Here is a 20,619-nt window from a genome sequence, read left to right on the forward strand (position 1 = left end):
CTATTCTATTCTATTCTATTCTATTCTATTCTATTCTATTCTATTCTTATTTTAAATGATCACACATTTTAGGGCACTTTTTTTCCTCCTAGTTTTTGTTTTCTGTTTTTGCTTGTTTTGAGACAAGGTCTCATGTCTTCCAGAATGGTTAGGCCCTCTTGGAACTCCCCAGGTAGCTGATGATGACCTTGAACTTCTGACCTTCCTGCTTCCACCTTCTGCAGGCTGGGATTACAGGCATGTTTTTTTGTGGTGCTGGAGATAGAACTCAGTACTCTACCAATGGGAATTTTTATTCCCGTTTAACTAAGTTGCCAACCTAGAAAACATAACTTTCAAAAGTCTGTGGACACTATCACCAAATTAATGCTTAAATTAATTAAATCTATTCTTGGCTAACATTGAGTTTAATTAGAACAAAAGTAACTGGACACCCCTAGTTCTTTTGATCACCAAAAATTGGAGAAAGAAAGAAGGCAAACTTATGAAAAGACTTTGTCTTCCTAGTTACTGAGAAGTCAGGCAAGAGAGATAGCAAGGGTGCAGAGCGTGGTGAGCCATGAAGCTAACTCCCTCAGAGCCATTACTCTGATGTTATGAAGTCCCACAATATCAGACATCCATATTTAAGCCTAAGGAGAATACATTTCAAAGCTGAACAAAGTGCTTTTGGCAGTAAATCTCTTTTAAAATTATCCATAACTTGATTTCTCCATTAGCCCACTTAATAAAGAGTTGGCTTCGTCAAGTGGTGACATGGGCGGTTCTTTTTTTTCAAGCCTATAAAAGCTCTCGTTATTTTAACCGTGGGGACATTTATTTTTAAAAAGCTCCTGGGTTCATTCTTACCGAAGGTTCCTTGCCAGAAAATTGAGGTACAGGGCACAAGGCAGCTGCTTGCCATTCGGCATAGAGGTCTCTGCAGAAGGTGGCGTTGTGCAGCTGAAGACTCTCTGGAGTTTGGCCTCGAACAATTCGACTTAGAAATGCATACACACAGAGAGAGAGAGAGAGAGAGAGAGAGAGAGAGAAAGAGAGAGAGAAAACAAAATAAAAAGCACAAAAATGTCAAGCTGATTTTGAGCAGTGTCTTTACACAGATTTACACTCTGCAGTGGCTTCCGGAACAACACTCCCATCTCTTGAAGCTTGGGCTGTCACTCACTTCCCTCAACATCTTTAAAAATAGGCATTTAAAAAGCTTTGTATAACTTTGAAGATCCCAGAAAAGAAGTGGCCTTTTGTGGTACCCTGTGTCACATTGAAAGTGTCTATATTAGAGAATTCATAATGAAGGAAATTGTTTGAACACATCCTTTTGTAGACTGTTGAATTTAATTAGGATTCATCTCCTCTGATTGCTGATTTGGGCTAATTGGCTAACTTTGTACGATTGGCTTCTTCTGCGGATTGATTTAACTTCTACCCTTCTTAGCTTGTTTCTGAGCACTTAGAAGTTTCAAGTGAATAAGTCAAAGGAAGTGCCCAGAATAATGGTATATTTTCCCCCAGTGACCACTAGCAGGCTTAGCATTTGACAAGGTCAAAACAGGTCACTTTGAAATGTGTCTTTGAGGCTCTATCAATAAATTTAAAAGTAGAAAGAGAAGCCTGAATGAATGGATCATTGGATAAAGAGTCCTGTAATCCTACCATATTGCATCTGCTATAGATGCATGACTGACTGACCTTTGCAAATTGCTTTGGCATCACCTCTCAGGATGACTTTACTGACTTGTACTCTCACAGCAAAGGACCAGACACCGACGTAGTAGAATCTGGAAGCTGCTCAATTCCTAGGTGCTAACGAATAAGATGTATTTGTTTGTTTTCAGAAACTATGTGCTCATAGACTGAGAAACATCAGCATCACAGAGACATGTGTCCTGGTTTGGCTGTGGAGCAGTATCTCCTTTGCTATTATTGGGCATGGGAGGAAGTAGCAATAATGCTTTTGTGAGCAGCATGGTGTCTGCTAGAAATGACATGTTAGCCTTTGTGTTCCACGTAAGTCACTCAAACTTGATGACACCCCTCTGAGTCAGGTGATCAGTACTATCTGTAAATCTCCAGGGCAGAAATAATGCCCACCTTGGATAGGTGAGTGATAAATGGGAGCCAGATTGTGGATGTCATGTGTTTCAGTACCTACATCCTTAGAAGGTAGGCAACTCTCTCCATGCTATCTACAAAAGCTTCCATAAGTATATTGTTAATAAAAATTAAAAAGTTTAGAATTTCTCCATCTATACCATTGCATAATAGGTAGACTAGTGAGCTTTAATGCCTTCCAACAATCCTACATCTACTTGGCATCTTGTATAGAATTTGCCAATCGCTTTTGATGTAAACAGTAGCTGCAGAATATATCAAGCTGAGAAGATTAAATGAGGTCCTTATCCCTAAATAAGGCTTTCAGCAATGTTGAAATAGCTCAAACATTCTCCTTATGAAATATTATTTGTGCATTAAAAAAAAACATCTTTAGCAAGTTACTGACCATTGGAATCCACTCGTGGTTTAACACACTGGGTGTGAGTGCAGGAGATGTGAGTTTAGGGGGTTACAGGAATATTCCCCACATTCAAAGAGGATTACACTAAGATTTCTAAAGCCAACTTACAAAAATCAGGAGCCTTCCTATATATTAACAGCAAACAAGCTGCGAAAGAGATTATAAAATCACTCCTATTAGCAATAGTATAAAAAAATGTTTAGCCAAGGAGATAAAAGACCTCCACAGTGAAAGTATTAATCTCTGAAGAAAGGAAAGGAAGAAGACACTAGAAAATGGAAAGACTGCTCATGCTCATGGGTTGGTAGGATTAATGTTGTGAAAATGGCGAGAGCAGTTTACAGATTCTGCACACCCTAATCAAAATTTTCATGATGTTGTTGACAGAACTAGGAAAAAAATTCTAAAATTCATATGGAACCACCAAAGAGTCTGGTTAGCCAATGTGGTTCTGAGGAAAAAAAGAGACAATGCTAGAGGGATTGCCACACCACATTTCAAACTACATTACAGAGACATGGTACTGACACACAGCAGGCGTGTAGACCAATGGAAAAATAGAACACACAAACAAAACAACACATAATCAACGCATCTTGGATTTGACAAAGATGCCAAAATGCGCACACTGTAGAAAACACAGCATCTTCAACAACTGATGCTGGGAGAGCTGGGTGTCTAGAATGAAATTAGACCTGTATGTACTACCCTGCGCAAATATCAACTTCAAATGGACCAAAATCTCAGTGTGAAACACAAAAACACTGAAACTGTTAGAAGAAAACATAAGCAGAATCCTCGACTTTCTGAACAGTACTTCTTTCACTCAGGAATTAAGGCCAATCATTGACAAATGTGACTTTAAAGAACTAAAAAGCTCTGTGTAGCAAAGAAAACAATAAGGTGAAGAGGAAAGCTACAGAGTAAGAGGGAGTGTTTGCAATCTATGCACCTGAGAGTGGATTAATGTCCACAGGATACTAAGGATTGAAAAACCAGAGTTAAGAAAACAAACAATGCAATTTAAAAATGGGCTATGGATCAGAACAGAGAGATCTCAAAAGAAGAAATAAAAACAGATAAGAAATATCTCAAGGCCTTTAACATCCTTTCCAGTTAGAGAAATGCAAATTAAATGACTCTGAGAACCCATCTAATGCCTGTCGGAATGGCTAAGACTGAGAAAACGATTGGCAGAAAATGCTGGTGAGGATGTGGGGGAGGAAGCTGTTGATGGGATTGTAAACTGGTGTGTGGAGAACCCTCACAAGCTAAAGCTAGACCATTCATACTACCCAGCTATGCTTGGCGTGGGCTCAAAGAACTTGACATTCTGCACCACAAATACTTGCTCAACAATGTTCACGGATGCTCTGTTCTCAATAGTCAGGGAACGTATATATAGAGACACTGGTCCGAACACCCTGAATCTAATATGGACTTACCCTGCTCCATGGATGGCCAGACTGATGAAGAAGATGATGAAAATATGGTGTATATACCAGAATAGCTCATAATAGGACTGTCTGATGAACTCAGTTGAAGAGGTCATGATCAAGATCAGAGCCACAGAGATCACCAGGCCAGTAATCCCAGAGACTGTCATTAATAGATTGATGGTCGTGCTCTAGGAGACACAAATTTAGTACACAAAGTACGAGCAAATTAATATTTTGGGTTTTTGCATTTTTAGGATCAGTACTAAAGGATTCAAGCAAAGAACAATTTAGGGTGTTCTGTGACAACCCACAGGACCAGGTACATTTCACCAAAGTCCAGGTACATTTTAAGAAACCATCATGGTAAATTCTTACTTCCTCCCCTGTCTCACCATGGATATTTACTTTACTCAAACTTTATAAAATACCATGCCATTAAGCACATATTTTCCATTTGCTTGAATTAATTTTCTTGTCAAAGCTACTTTTTGAGTTGGTGCTAGAAAGCTTTTGAAGAACAGTGCTTCAGTATAAGCTCAAGTTTCAAGTTTTTAAGTTTTAAGCTTAAAAGTTGTGGCTCACCTAATTTCATCTTAACATTAATAAACACTTTTTTGAGGGGAGCTTTTCCTTAGGGGCAGTCCTGAGGGAGCAACTGCATGCTCTTTCCCCTTGGTGGTTATGCCTTGCTCTAGCTTTTTAATTGGAAGGAACGATGACTTGCACTTCCTTCACATTACCTCAGGGGGCCTTGGAGTAAGGCTTGGCAAATCCTCTGTGGTCAATATGGGTACAGGTGTTTTTACCTGGCGGGCACTCCCCAAAGGCCAGGATTCTGACCCATGAGTGCAAGGGACAGTTAAATAGCCTTTTAGAACATTGCTGCAAAACATTTTTGTTCTTATTGTGAGTTTCCATACTCTTGCTTAGTCATTAGTATTCATACCCTGTGTTCCCATCTCTGAGCCAACTACCAACTCAATAAACTTACACTGTATCTTTTGTCAGTAAAACCTCATTAATTTAGGCTGCTTTGAGATCTGGAAGTAATTTGGACAGGGACTTCTCCATTGTTTATTTTCTTCTTTTTACAGAATAGAAAAGTGGAATAAAATTGAAAGAGAGTATACGTAAAACATTTAAAATATTTTTGTAAGTATACTCAGGCACTTTCCACGTCAATTTACAGCACGTGATACGCTAAGTTCAAATCATTATTTTTTGACTATGAAAGCTCATTTCTTCTCTCTCCCTGCCATAGACTTCTGGGCAGGTCTGCGCTCACTGCCATTACCTACGAATTGATTCAATGCATGTCTCAAGTTATTGATAATCATCTCTCCAAATACCCAAATTAGAGGGGCTTCTGAGCTTAATTAGTACTTACAAAGTATATTGCTTCTAAAAATTTGAAACAACTGTGTTTGGAGTAACTTAATTAGCTTGTTAAATTGCTTTAAAGGTTATTTATAATAAATACTATTTATTGCATAGTCTCTTCAAGATGTTGAGATTTATTCTTGGGTCTCTTGTGAGCAGTGAATTATGTAAAGCCTTAGTGGGGAAAAATGTAGACCTAAACAGGTGGCCAGATAAATTCTGAGATTCAATGAAATGGTATTAAAAGTATTTCTGAATGCTTAGGGCATCTAAGCATCTAAGTAGTTTTGATTTGTAGCAATGAAATTTGTGAATTTAATTGATGTCAGTTAAGAAAAGGGAATTCAGTTTATTAATGGCCTGATACTGTAAGCGTTCATAAGAAAATCAAGAATTTGACTTTGAAAAATTTTTTCCTAAGTAGAATCTGAATTTTCCTTCGTAAGTAAAGGAATATGAGCAAAACTGTCACTTATAGAGAAGGCCTAGGTAATAACAACCAGAGAGATTCCTATTGGTGGAGTGTATGGCCTTAAGACATTTTCTTTTGGAAAACAGATTTTTAAAAGAATCTGGTCTCTATTCTAATATGGTAGTTCTTGGAAAATGTTTCGATGAATCAACACGAGAGATGTCAGGGTGGCTGGAGGGAGAGGAGGCCTTCACTTGTAAGGATAAGATGCTGTGTCTGATTTTATCTTTCTTCTCAGAGACACTGTTGCTCTGTGCACCTAGATATGAGCATTGATGGTGTCGCCAGCCACAGCTGTCATTCTGCAACGACCTTCTTCAGTCAGCGTATGGTTTGGCAAACCAGCAGTTCACACATGTGCCGGAATATGAGGCACAGAGAACAGACCCAGAAAAATAATTTGCAGGTTGAAAACAAAGCATCCAATCTATCATTTCTGGGTTTTGATGGCATAAACTTTGTGAATCTAACATCAGCTAGGGAAATCTGATCAGGAGCTGCTTTTAAAATTCACAATATTAAGGCTTTAACAGGTTTCTGCATTCCTAAAATATCACATGTATCTTTTCACTATTAATTAATTAAGTGGAGCATGTTTTTCTCCTTGCTCACATCCTTCCAGCCACATTAATGGTTAGAAAACTTGCTGCTAAAAAAGAAAGGTGAAATTGATATTAGCATTTGGCAGAAACCTCTTTTATCAGCTCTTTTATGTAAAGCTTTTGAAATCTACTGCTCTTGATATAGGGATGGGAAGAGAGGTGACTCTGCAGCAGTGAGGCTGGTTAACATGCAAACACGAACTCACCGTATACACGGTACGGACGGGATTGAGGTAGCTCTCGTTTGGGGCATTGCCAAGTTTGGAAAGCGCAGCCAGCAGTCCTTCGGCATCCTGGGCCTGCCCCAGGTGGTAGCGCTCCAGGTTGAACACGTGTGCCACAGCGTGGATGACTGAGGATGGGGACACATCAGACATAGGCTGCATCAAAGCCCTCTCCTGTAGTCTTTCCAAAACACTGTGGTGCTACCTTAAGTTTCTCTGTTCTGGTTTTGGCAGTCTACAAGGAAAAGTGATTTATTTGCGCATCTTTCCCATCGTCTTGAATGGAGTGGAACATATGGCGTATGGCTTACCCGCACGTATTTTAATTATATTAAGAAATGAAGTAATCTCAATTCACCATGATTTAATTTTAAATATGTAATCATTTTGGAAGTGATGTAAGTCATGATATTAAGAAGTGGCTATTGTTCTGGCTAGTTTTATGTCAACTTGACACAAACTAGGGTCATCAGAGGGGGTGGGGCTCAGCTGAGAAAATGCCTCCATTAGATCAGGCTGTAGGCCAGTTTGTAGGGCATTTTCCTAATGAGTTCTTGATGTGAGAGGGCCTGCTCCACGGTGAGTGGAGTCTCTGGGCTGGTGGTCCTGGCTTCTGTAAGAAAGCACAAGCCATGAGGAGCACGACCGTAAGCAGCACCCTCCACAGCCTCTTCATCTGCTTCCCCCTCCAGGTTCCTGCCCTGTGTGAGGTCCTGCCCTGACTTCCTTCAATTATGGAGACAAATAAACCCTTTCCCTAAGCCTTTCTCCTTGCTTTGCCCCCACTCTTTTCCCCAACTTGCTTTTTTGGCCACAGTGTTTTATCATGGCTCAATGATAGTCCTAGACAATATACAACACAATACAAGATAATATACATTACAGTGTAATTCTTAAGGAAAGATGGTATACTTATGGCTACAGAAACATGAAGCTGCCTAAAGAAATCAGAAAGAATTATACATAGGATACTATGATACACAGTATCATAGTATCATAGTATCCTAACATACAAACAGCAATGTATGTTTACTTGACAAGCCATTTGACACCAGGGAGATACTGTCTTTGCATTTTTTCAGACATATTTTTTGTTCTTCTCTTCACATGTTTTAATATGTATGTATTATGTATGTATATACATATCTATGTGCTGATACAACTACATACACACATATATTTGCATAGATGATTCTCACAGAATTGAAATGAGCCTGTATTTGCGGAACCAAATATATTCTTTCTGTCCTCTGAAGTAAAGTGTGCTATCTAGGTCTGAGAGTTGGCATGTTTAAATTTTAGGAGAGGAGGACAAACTCGAGGAAACAGGATGGTCTGGCCTGGGGATTATGCACACGTGCTGCTCTTTCCTAGCTTGGAAACCCTGCTGGGAAGCCAGCAGTCACACCGTCTCCATGGAGACCCAGCTGCATGGCCAGTTGACACACGCTGTTGGGATCGGTCCTAAGTGTGCGGGCAGGGCTCTTTACACGGGATACAGTTATTTCCCACCTTCCTCCTTCTGCGTCTGTGGTGGGAAGAAGTAGTTGTGGCAGCGACTCTTATGGTCTATACACATTGTGGGTGTGTCACAGCATCCTCTGTGGTTGTCCTCTAGGACTGGAGGTGTGGAAGAAAGGGCAAATGAAATCAAGCAGCTTCTGAGAATACTGGGGGTAGGAGAGATAGCTCAGTTGGCAAAGGGCTTGCTATTGTAAGCATGGAGACTGGAGTTCTATCCCCAACACTTGTGTAGCAGCTGAGCACAGCGGTGTTGGTTTACGACCTTGGTGCTGTGTGGGCAGAGTGAAGGGGAAAAAGGCAGATACTTGGAATTGCTGGCTAGGCAGTCCATCCAAAACATGGTGAACTCCAGGCTCAGGGAGGGAGTCCGTCTCAAAAAGTTAGAAAACAACTGAGGAAGACACTCAATGCCAACTTCTGGCTTCCGAATACAGGTGTGTTCATGTTTGCACGTGCTTCTGAGAATATTGCTGCTGTTTGACGTCTGTGGGTATAGTTGCACAATTATTCAGAAATGCCATCTCTTATTTAGCAGCATCTTCTCTCTTTTTTCTTTTTTTCTTTATTCACTCATATTACACTCATATTACACTGTAGTTTCCCCTCCCCCCTTTCTCCCCAGCCCCCAGCCCCGCTTCTCCGTTTTCCCAGATCCATCCCCATCTTCACCTCCCCTCAGAAGAGAACAATCCTTCCAGGGATCTCCACCAAATACATCATAACAAGGTTGTCTACTCTCTCCATATCTATTTAACATAGTGCTTGAAGTTTTAGCTAGAGCAACAAGACGACTAAAGGAGATCAAGGTGATTCAGATTGGAAAGGAAGAAGTCAAAGTATTTCTTTTTACAGATGGTATGATAGTATACAGAAGAGAGCCCAAAAATTCTACCAGGGAACTCCTACAGCTGATAAATACCTTCAGCAAAGTGGCCGATACAAGATTATCAACAACAAAAATCATTCTCTCTCCATGGAGACAGGGACTGGGGGCATTCCCATATCACAGGCTCAGAAACTGATTTTCATATTATATTATAGGATTGATTTACTAATGAATCATCTATACCAACAACCACAAAAAAATTTAAAAAAGCAATGAATGAATTCTCTTTCATCTTTGCCTGTTTTTATAACACTTCTCTCCCTTGGAATGAATTGTTGATTTAAATCTGTTTCCTGTTAGGTTGATTTCCAGGTGGCTATCTGACAATGTTAAAGTGCATTTAAGTATGTGGGACAGATAATTTAGGACCTGGAGCTACTGATTCACTCCTGTTGCCACATCTCTTCTATCAGAGCTGAAGACACTAACGATGTGGAGAAGGAAACGCAGACATCTCACAAGGCGTGGCCTCTAAGGGACTCTGCTAGAACTATGCTACCCTGTAGTTCTCCTGTACTTTTAAGTTTATGTATTAAATGTTTCTTGCTTTTGTTTCACAAAGTAGATTAAATGTGTAATCTTTGAGTTATCTTGGGACTCTCAGGGTAAAAAGCACCCGAGACCATTTTGATTGTGCAAGCATTCGATTTTCACTTTAGATTTGATCATGGCTGAAAACTAGAAATATCTGAGCTGGGGCTCGTATATGTATAGCAGTTGTTGCCACTGGGGCTAATAGGTTATGGGAGAGGTTGCTTTCCTTCCTTTTCAGACACTGTAGTTTTTCTTTTTTTATTTTATACATCTTATTCTTTTTAATGTGAACAATCAAGCTATTCAGTGAATGGGTTTAAGATGCTTCTGTGGTTGGTCTCTCTCCTCTGCTACTGAAATACTCTCTCATAATAGATTGGGTGTTGGTGTCTAGCAGAAAAAAATACAGAAGTGGATGCTTTTTAATTACCTAATTTCTTTCTGTCTCTGTTTTCTCATCTGTAAAATGGGTAGATTCAGGGAAAGAATATTCATAATACCACATGACATCTTAGACCTCTTCCAGCCTGTGACAACTGTATTTCTTTGAAGCTCACTAAAAACACCTTTCACTGAAAAGGGTTCTACGGATGTGAAATTCATAATTTGTTTCCAAAACTTCACAGTGGTTTAAGAGGGAGATCTTCAGTACTGCAGTGAATCCAATCCTGCTGACTGAAAATTAACTCCTTGTGTGCCCCTGTGGACTTTCCATGCTCTACACTGCTTCATACTTGTAAAACCTCAAGATAACTTTGTTCCATAACTCACCCGCTGTAAGCAGGTCTTTCTATAATTTTATTTTCTCACCCAAGTTCTTTTTTAAAAGACCAGCTATCTTGGCAATGCTCTTCATGCCCATTCAATTGGTCTGTAAAGTTCTGAGTTCAAATAAGGAACTTTTACCGAAAGGCTACAGTTAGAGCCAGTTGCCTCAAGAAAGGGCCCTTTATATCTTTCTTTCCTTCTTATTCCCTCCCCCTACAGATGAAAGGAGGTATAATAGCACCCTTCTGCCTGCCTGTCAGAGACAACAGTGCGTCTGGAGTTAGTCACCCCTTCATAAAGCTGTGCGTGGAAACCAGGACCTAGGAACAGGTCTTCCCAGGGCTTTCGAAGCCAGAACCTGCATGAGACTTTCTAACGTGGGTCTGGTGGAGAACGGGTCCATTCTGGCAGAGTGTGAGCCGCCTGCGTGTAAATCGCGCTAGAACCTATGAGGCAGGAGTTCCGGTGATGCCTTGTTGGAGCTTCGAGCGCCTCCGGTGGTGAACTGGTTGGTGGCAGTTTGTTAGGGTCAGATCCCAAGGAATGTGGTGTGCCTTGGCCGTCTCTACCTTGGGTGCTCCAAATCATTTTCTCAGCAGCTTTATTCTGTACCCTCTCTTCTCAACCTGCCCCTGTTCTGTTTATTGATGTTTGCGAACTAATTTTAGCAACTCCTCGGGAGCGGCACTCAGGGTAATTTTACACCCCGGAAACCTGGCAGACACAAGTTGCAGAATTTGCGGAAAGAGCTGCGTGGGTCACAATTTACAACCTCCGTTGATGGAAACTCAGGCTCCAAGTACTGCTTTTCAATTGGAGGGGTCTTCAAGGTCTGCCGTGGACCAGGAAATCCAGAAAGATCCACATTAATGCGAACGTAAAGGCTGTGAAACTACGGTTTTTATACCAGTGAGGTTACAGGTCCCTGAACACAATTTATTAGTGGCTGGAGGGGGCTCCTGCTTATCACAGGCAGGCAAGCAGGCAGGCAGGAAGATACCATTGTTTCGCCTCTTCTCTTCCCTCCCTAGCCTCCATCCACCAGTCTCTAATTACATCCTTTAATGATCCGACCAATTAGAGCCTGCAGTTCAACTTCTAGGGGAACGGATGAGAAATTAGAGGCTGGCATGCAAACTTCTCTGTGGATGCATTTCTTCCAAGGTTACACACCTCTATTAAGCCACTTGGCTATCTGAAAAGCAGCATAATGGGCGAGGCTAATAAAATAAGCCCAGGGACACTGCAGCTGCTCCCCCGTGAATAGAGCAGAAGGACAAATGAGAAAAGCAAGGTGTAGCTATGAAACTGGGGCTTAGCATTTTTTTTCCTTTAAAAGCACAGTTGCCAGCCACATTTCTTAGTTAATGTGAAATGTAGTAATTGCATTGTCAAGGATTGGACGAAGTAGAGTTTTCTTTCCACCTTGGTGCTTTTGTTGGGCTGGAAACCACAGCGGTGGGGCTGGTTGCCATGGAAGATGGGATGAGGGCATTTTGCTGGGAGACAAAGCTCTGACCCTGCTGGGGGTGAGCCCCAGGAGATGTTCAAGAGAAGTGGGCTGGAAAGAATACCAATGCCCTTCGGAGATTTGCGAGGAGAAGAGGGAGAGAGAGAACAGCCTGGCTTTTCTCCTTGCAGCTGAATGTGAATTTATAATCTTGAACGATTAGTATCAGGCCCCAAACCCTACTTCATCCACATGAAGCTCGGGCGTCTGTGTCTTGCTCTTTTCCTACCAATTCCTCCAGCCTCTCACGCCACTCACCCTGGTTTGACCAAATGTGTCACTGTCTTCTTGCGTTAGCGACTCAGGCTAAGATGCAAGAGATGCTTCATGTCTCGAAGGCTCTCAGAGACTGACAGTTCTGTAGGGAGTGTGACTTGAGACCTGTAGGTGAAGTTATGAGGTCTAGAACAAGCAGTCGGACAGGGGGTCCTTGGTATGGTACTGTCTTACCTACCCAGGGAGGACCATGAAGGAAAGGGAATTTCAGCAGAGGGGAATAGCTGAGCAAAGGTGTTAGAGGACTCTGGAATTGCGCTTCTCAACCTTCCTGACACTGTAATAAAGTTCTTCATGTGGTGGTGAACTCCCCCCAACCGTAAAATTACTCTTGTTGATACTTCATAACTATAATTTTCCTACTGTTATGAATTGTAATGTAAATATCTGATATGCAGGGTATCTGATACACATCCTTCAAAGGGGTCATGACCCACAGGTTGAGAACCACTTCTCCAAAGAGCACCCAAGGGGAAAAGGCAAGAGGGTGTGGTAAGTAACAACTTTGGCCAGAACTGTGGAGCTCCTCTGACATGTGCTGTGCCTTAGACTTGACCTTATTTGCAATAGCAGCAAGAGAATGAATGACCTTGTATCCTTTAGATTCCACACAGATTTAGTCTTGAAGTAGTCTGCCCTATCTTACCGAGGTAGAGAAATGATATTGCTATTGATGCTCTTTTAATTCCACAGTGAACTGTGGAGGCTTATTCTGAGCTCACTCGGCCAGCAATTGAGGTGCTATAGAAGAAGTTGGTCACATGATCCTAGTCAAATATTCACTCACACTAGATTTCACACCATCCTGAAACAGCACTGACCACAGGGGCTTCAAAGGGTAATAGGCCTTATCAGGGTGCACTGCTCATGGGAGAGAGTCAATGTATATTATCTATGCATTTATATGGTCCATAGAAAGAATATATACCCAGAGATTTAGGAAGGAAGCCGTTCACAACTCATGTTTTCATGTATGCTTTGTGCCCCTTTCTGATGAATTTTGATGACCACCTATTTTCTTTGCATCTTTAAAATGTTCTTTTAAAATCTGCCTTTAACCCATGCATGGTAATAAGATTCTTCTTGCCTTTTCACTGTGTTCAATCTCTATTCTTAATTCAGAAATAGGGAATTTTGAATGTTTTAAAGACAGCCCAGAGAAATCCTAGAATTCCTTTTCTGACAAGTTTAGCCAGGAGCTCCGTGGCCTTTCCTGGAAGCCTCCAACCATAGGGAGCTCAGTGCTTTTAGGGGACTCCAGTTCTGATTCTTGATTGCTTCTAAGTGTGGAAATGGCTCCCATTTCTGAGCTGGAGTCTCCTTCCTGGTGTTGCCACTGACTTCCAAAGGCTCTAAGCATACACATATGTGCTCTGTACTGTCCCCAGCCCTGGGACGTGCAGCGAGACCAGCCCCATCCCCAGGCCTCCGTCCACCAGCTGTTTCATCTAGGACTTGATTTTTTTTTACACTATTTTTTTTTTTAAACAGACCGCAAAGACCTTCTGCAAAGCATATCTCGGGTTGGTTTGATCTGACGTTTAAGACAATCAATGGGGAGAATCTTCCCCACATGTCTCACTGCACACCCAAAGTTGTGTTAATTGGCACCCCGGCACCGTCTGTCATGTCTTGTTGCTTAATTAAATTCACATTTGTTTTGAGTGTTCCTTTTACTCTGCTGTTTTCTATGCATGAGAGGATAAAAACAAATGAGGAAAACAGTTTATAGTTAAATTAGTTTGAGAGAAAGAGTCCCGAATCATAACTCTTTATCGTTCCGGTGGCCTTTTATTTCAATGTCTTTGTTTCCCAGCAAAACTGCAAGCTGGTTGATTGCTACCGCCCTTTTCATTCTTTTTCTTCCTCAAGGGTGTCTAAACTTGCTCAGAGATAGTAATTTCTAGTTAAAAGACAAGTGTAAAATAGCAGTTCATATGACTGTACAATCTGTATTTTTCAAGATTCTTTTATGTCCACTAAGTCAGTGCTATTCAGAACCTAGTTCATATGAACATGCTTTTCTTTTTCCCTTTCTCTACCTCTGATATCAGAGATAAGAGCAAGGTATCCTTACCACACAAAGAAGAACATTATTCCATCTATATCAACATTCATTAAATGGCAATTGTCATTTTTCCTATTATATGAGTGAGGTTTTGTCTATGAGTTGATTTTAGTTCTGAATTATATGAGTAGCAAAGTGTTCATTTAAATAGGTATTTATCATTGCATTTCAGACAAGCCACTTACAAACAAAAGGAAATTTTACCAACTTTTCTTTGATATTTGAGGTATTATTACAGAAAAACTCATTTGAGTATAGGTTAGAAACTGAAAAAAGCAAATACAAGGTTTCATGTGGTAGATACAGGGTGAAAGTTTCTTTTGTCTAAAGATGAACTTGGGAGAAATGTACAAAAAGAAAGCTATGAGGTCAGACACTTAGACAGGACCAAGCCTGTTAGACAGTTAGTAAGGACGTACCTCCATTAAAAGTTATCCCATAGGCAACGAGTTTGTGGAACTTGAGGTTTTTGTCTAGTTGCCTTCTCCATGGGCCTCTGCAGCACTAACATGTCAAAATAAATGAATAAATGAGTTACAGAAATGGACACAGAAACTAACAGTGTCATGAGACCTAAGAGGCTAAGACCCAGGCTCATTAGATCTCTATGTAGCTTCAGGTGGGAACACAGAACTTAGGATATAATGGCATTTGATCACAACAAAACAAAAAATCTTTAGTTGTTTTGCTGGAGTTTCAGCTCAAGCCAAATGTTGGAATTCTGAGGTCTCTGACTGTAACTCAGAGCTCTTAAATAAATCTTATAGCCGTGTCTCAGTCAGCTTGTTGATACAGAACACAGATGCAATGGCTACCACCCCCACCCACTCAGGTTCTCCATGACCTGTACACTATTCCTTAACACACCAAGAAAGACACTTTGCATCTATAACTAATATTCACAAGTTATGATGATTCCACAGTAAGGTGTTTCTTCTGATAAAGGTTACTGACAGCCTTATTTTTCGTGTTTTCAATAACAGAGGAAAGCAGTAATTAGCATGGTGAAATAAATCTAATTAGGGAAGGGGTTACCACCAATCAGTGTTAAAAGCATTAGTTTCAATCTGGGTCCTGTGATTGTGATTATGGTAGGATTCGGCATGTTTTCTGAGTGGCCCTCTCTCAGTGGTTTCTTATCTCCCTTCAGTCAGAAAAGATTGTGATTCAAACTGCCATAATCTTTTCATTTCTCCATGTGGGAAAAGCTTGAGTCCAGTGTCATAGAGAAAGTCAATGGCAAAGAACCAAAGTTAAACGGTATTTACCAATTTTCAGTTTTAACAAGTGTAAACATAATTGCTGGGAGTTTCATAGGAAAATACATGTTTCAATCACACTTGTGAAAACAGTGTGTATGTGTGTATAGTTGCGTGCATGGGTTTGCACATTTGCACATTGCACATTGGCCAGAGAACATGAGGTTCCCTTCTCTGTCATGCTCTGCTTTATTCCCTTAAGATAAGGCCTTTGTTGAACTAGGAGTTAGGGTGCTGGTGATTCTCCTGTCTTTGTCCCCAGACTGCGCTGGTGTTTCACACACACACAGCTTCACACTGCTTTCTACATGGATTCTGGGACTCTGAACTCGGATCCTAAGGCTTGTAAGGCAAGCACTCCTGCCTGCTTGCCGTCTTTCCAGCCTCCAGTTGCACCTGTGTTAGGAGTAACACCAACTGAACTGACTTAAACTATTTCAGTACTTACCAGACTGGCTCCCCTCAGCAGCGAAAGGAAGTTCCGACTGACAGGTAACAGGATGAGCATGCAGTTAAAATTCAGGCACACGGCGGACGCGCGCGCCCAGGCCAGCGTAGACTGCCCGTGAGTTAGAAAGACAAAAGGAGGGACAGTGAGAACATAGAAGCCTGGAGTAGAAAGTGTTCTCTCTTTTCTGAAACAATAACAGATTGTCAGTAAATCTACTTACACCCAGAATAACTCGCGTATAAAAGAAAGCCTCTTCTTTTTCATACCAGCGGAACGTGTCAACAAACAGATAGACATTCACTGCCAGCCAAGAGAGCTAGGGTAGAAGGAAAGGAGACGCCATCAATGCCGTGGCGCACCACTCTGTCACCCAGGATCACTTGGGTGCTTTTTTCCTTTTTTAAACGAAATGGAAAGCTTGTTAGTATTTATCAGACTCGCTCCATACATTTATTTCTTACAGATTAGATTTTAGCAGTGATTACAGATAAGAAGAAATGACCTAATTTTGTTAAGGTTATTTTAAATAAGCGGGGTCAACTTCAAAGTATTTACTGACAAGCACAGAATCTTCTTAGTCAACGGGAATTGACCATGGTGAGAAGAAGCATCTTTAAAGTATTCTAGAAAAATGACAGTTTCACAGGCTAATTCAAAGACTACGTCTGATAGGCAAATACACTTATACACCATGCAAAACAAACTACTTGACTTTAAAGATATTTAAAACATGAACCAAATTGGAAACCAACTTTGCATGATTTTATAAGGTTAAGTTAAATATATTTAAGGAATGTTTGCTAACAAGTGTTAGCCTCATATCTATAGTATTTCCAGACTTTAACCATTTTAGAAATGTCATCCTTAGAATGGGGAATTCTTAAAGCCAATTAGAGAAGTCATACTTACAACTACCGTGAGAGACACGTTCTCGTTCAAAGTCCAGCACGCCGGCATGCTGCTTCTCTTAGTACCTACACGTTATTCCTTGCAGGTCACCTGAGCTTTGTGTTGGGCACTTAGGAAGGGTTCCCTTCTAGACAGTTTTTACCTTGAAGCACCTGTTGGGAGCAGCTCTGAAGGAATTTCCAATTAAGGACTCAGTGCCAAGAGCACATCACCAAGCTGACATGCTTCATGACCTACGTAAATACAGTTTCTGTCTTCTTCAAAGAATTCAAAGGAAAAGAAACTCATTTCATGAACCTGTCTTCATGACCATGCCCATTCATCTCCTACGCGATTACAGTCAGGGTGATAATAAGTCTGTGTGCAAATTTGAGAAATAATCTCATTTCTGAAGGCTGCTGGGTATAGCAAAGAATTTCCACCTGTTTCTCCCCACTATACTTATTTTAAGTCCTTTTTCCCATTCTTTCAAAAAAAAAATTCTCATTAGAAGGCAGGGAGTGACAGCAAAGTATATATGGACTGAATGATTTTTCAAAATATTGTGGGAAAGATTCTAAAATTCCCAGATAAAAAAACTCTTATAAGGTTAAAAATATGTTGATGAAAGTATAAAGTTTCATGTGTGTGTATGAGAGACAGAGAGAGGAAGAGAAAGAGACAGACAGACACACACACACACACACAGAAATATGGCATAAAGATCTTATCCCATCTGGGGCACACATACTTTGGTATTCCCAGGTTTGTCGTTCTATGATCTTAATGTAAGTCATGGCAATTAAATATAGTGACCGTGGTTCTAAGACAAAGCATTCTCAGCTGAAGCAATTTTCTGGCTTGTTCTGGCCCAGATAAGTTCAGTGTATTTATTTTGCTGAAGGACTGGAGAGACCTAAATTAAATTCCCAGCCTCCACATGGTGGTCCAGAGCAGTCTATAACTCCACTTGCAGAGGGTCAAACATCCTCTTCTGGCTTCAGAAAGCACCAGGCACACAGATGGCACACCGGCATGCATGTAGGTCAACTATCCAGTCACACAAATTAAAATCAAATCAATTTTTTTTTAGAGAATTAAAAATAGAAACTTTGGGTCACTTGCAGAATCACACATGGCATTTTATAGGGTTTATTTGTTTACTTGTAATGAACGAATTTTTAAAAATTAAAAACCTGATAAGTGTAATAACTGTGAACTCCTGTGGGCTTGCATTACGTAAGAACTTTTAAATATTTGCTGTCCAATTAAATTATACAAGGACTCTAAGAGGTAGCTATCGGAAGCATTGCCACACAACGGTGGGAGAAGATCAAATGATAAAAGGTGGTGAAGGAGGGACTGAGACCTGACTCTGCTTCTGATCTTAGCGTTTGCATTTTCAGCCATCACCATTTGAAATATTGATATTTGGAATTGCATTTCAAAACACTAGTAGAGAGATGCAAATGTCATTCCTATAAACTGGACATATTTAAGTTATAGGAATCTATTTATTTTAACGTAACAATTACAAGTAATTAAATTGTTATATGTGATTAGGTGTACTGTTTCTTCAATATGCTAATGAGTAATTGAAAACTGCATAATTAAATACTTCTCTGTGTTAATCATTATTCTTTGTTTTGTAAACTGTGATCTTTGACAGAGTGAGGCTTGGTTTGGTTTTGATGGGTCCTCCGTACTTTGTGGAAATTTGATGTTCAGTGACACAGAATTGAGAGGCAGGGCCTACACAAAGGTCAGTGACAAGGTCACTGATCAGTGAATAAATGCCATAGGTCAGTATCGTGTCCCCAAAAGGACAGATTCAGTCTCATTGCATGCTTTCTCTTTCACTCTCTCTGCTTTCTACTGTCGGCTGGTGAGGCCAGAAGACCCTCTCCAGATGTTGGTGCCTTGATCCTAGACTTCCTAGCCACTAACATGGTGAGGGAGTACATTCCTGCACCCTAAACAGAAACGAAGGGTCCGACGGGCTTGTAAGGTGAGGCAACAGACTGTTAGTTAACTAATTCCTGAGTTAGCGCTGGCAACTGCCGAGTGATCACTACCTGCATGTTGGTATTTCTTGATGCCCATCAACCAGCCCACAGTTCTTAAACCCAACTATCCCGTCATCAGCCTCGCATGTACCAAAACAGCTGCTTTGTACTAAATTAACCCAGGCCCAGGTATACAGCCAGGACCCCCCTATGGCCCAGGGCCTGAGGAAACCGTGAAAGCATCAGCTCTTAGGCCGGCTTAGCTGCTCATGGGGCCTCGCCCTGTGTGGAATCCTCAGGGAAGGCCCTGGTCTACATTTTCTTCCTTGCTCTTTTTGCTTTCTGAACGTGTGTTTTGCCACCTGTTTCCCACGTGGCCGCGAGTGATAAGGTTTACCCCCTTGCATTTGGAGATTGTAAATAAGAATCTTAATTCAAGATCCATGCCCCTTTTGTCATCTTGGCACATCTGATCCGAAGAAGTCACAGGCATTCAAAATCATCTATGTGTTTAAACATTCAGGACTTTGTTCATCCATTGAACACTGGAGCAAGTAGAAGAGCTTTCTACAGACCACCCAGCCCAACCGGTTACTTAACCTCCAGTGAGCCTCAGTTTCTATGTTCATTGAAGCCGACTAAAGTAGTGCCCCCTTGTGGCCAATTCTGCTTTTTTTTTTTTTTTTTTTTTTTTCCCTCCAGTCCAGTCATACACTGTTCTTTTGGAGACATCTTGGATATGGCAGTAAAACAATTACCAAATTCACCTCTTCCTAGAAAAAGACATACATTTAAAAGATTTTTTTTCTCTGTAAAGATATATAGAGGCATTGGTGTTTGGGGCAGCATTTGCTTGACATTAGCATCTTCAGTTGCTTCTCCAATAATGAGCAATATAGAGGTGTAACATCCTGGGCTGGAGAGATGGCTCAATGGGATAAGAGGACCCAGGTTCAGTTCTCAGCACCCATATGGTGACTTTCAACTACCTGCAACCCTAGTTCCAGGGGATCTGAAATATCTTCTGGTTTTGTTGGGTCCCTGCATGAACACAGCACACAAAAACTCACTAAGGCGCACACGTGCGCGCGCGCACACACACACACACACACACACACACAACTTTTTTTAAAACTTAAAAACTTATAAAAAACTTATAAAAACTTATAAAAATCTTCATATTCATCTTTAAGCCAATAATCTTCCATGATCAAATGATTTTTTATTTTTGAAATGTTTAGGATTTACATATCTTAGAGGACTTACTCAGTTAGGCTATGAATGCTAATTCAGAAGGAACACCTACTGATTTTATGTTATCTTCAGCTGCAGATTCAGTGTGTTCAAGAGCTGGAGTTTTCTAGTATTCTGTGTCCTTTATACAATGTTACAATTAAGATACACAATGGCACCGATGGTGGGAACACAGCTGCCTCTCAAGAGACATATATTGCTTGTCATATATGATCTGGATCTCTAATGTTCCATAAAGGCCATAAGTGAAAGGCTTGGTTGCCCGTGGCATTACGAAAGGGTGAGACAATTTTCAGGAAATGGGCCAGACACTGGAGAAATCCCTTGACATGGCTATGGGACCCTAGCCTCTTCCTCTTTGCCTGATGGCTACTATCAAGTGAACGGTCATGCACTCTCACCATGATCATTTGCTTCAGCCCAGGCGTGACGCACAATGCCAAATGACCACAGACTGAGACATTCGAAACTGTGATCCCAGGCAGGTATTTCCTTAGATGTGATGGACAGTGTGTTAACACATAGCTCTTATCCCTTACCACACACAAAAATGTTAGTGGTCA

General features: G+C 40.9%; 1 protein-coding gene across 1 annotated transcript in view; it reads right to left on the bottom strand.

Annotated features, from left to right (window-relative positions):
• Nox3 (NADPH oxidase 3) overlaps positions 1-16,865 on the bottom strand; it is a 53,700-nt gene extending 36,835 nt beyond the window's left edge. Inside the window, exons 1-7 of the mRNA XM_055616111.1 lie at positions 16,818-16,865; positions 16,129-16,224; positions 15,906-16,016; positions 14,618-14,702; positions 6,615-6,760; positions 3,961-4,142; positions 850-979 (exon numbers count right to left, since the gene is read on the bottom strand). Coding sequence (XP_055472086.1) covers positions 850-979; positions 3,961-4,142; positions 6,615-6,760; positions 14,618-14,702; positions 15,906-16,016; positions 16,129-16,224; positions 16,818-16,865 — 798 coding nt within the window. The remainder of the gene's footprint in view (positions 1-849; positions 980-3,960; positions 4,143-6,614; positions 6,761-14,617; positions 14,703-15,905; positions 16,017-16,128; positions 16,225-16,817) is intronic.
• Positions 16,866-20,619: the final 3,754 nt, after the last annotated feature.

The sequence above is a fragment of the Psammomys obesus genome, unplaced genomic scaffold (assembly GCF_907164565.1).
Source record: "Psammomys obesus unplaced genomic scaffold, mPsaObe1.curated_primary_1811, whole genome shotgun sequence".
Lineage (NCBI taxonomy): Eukaryota > Metazoa > Chordata > Mammalia > Rodentia > Muridae > Psammomys > Psammomys obesus.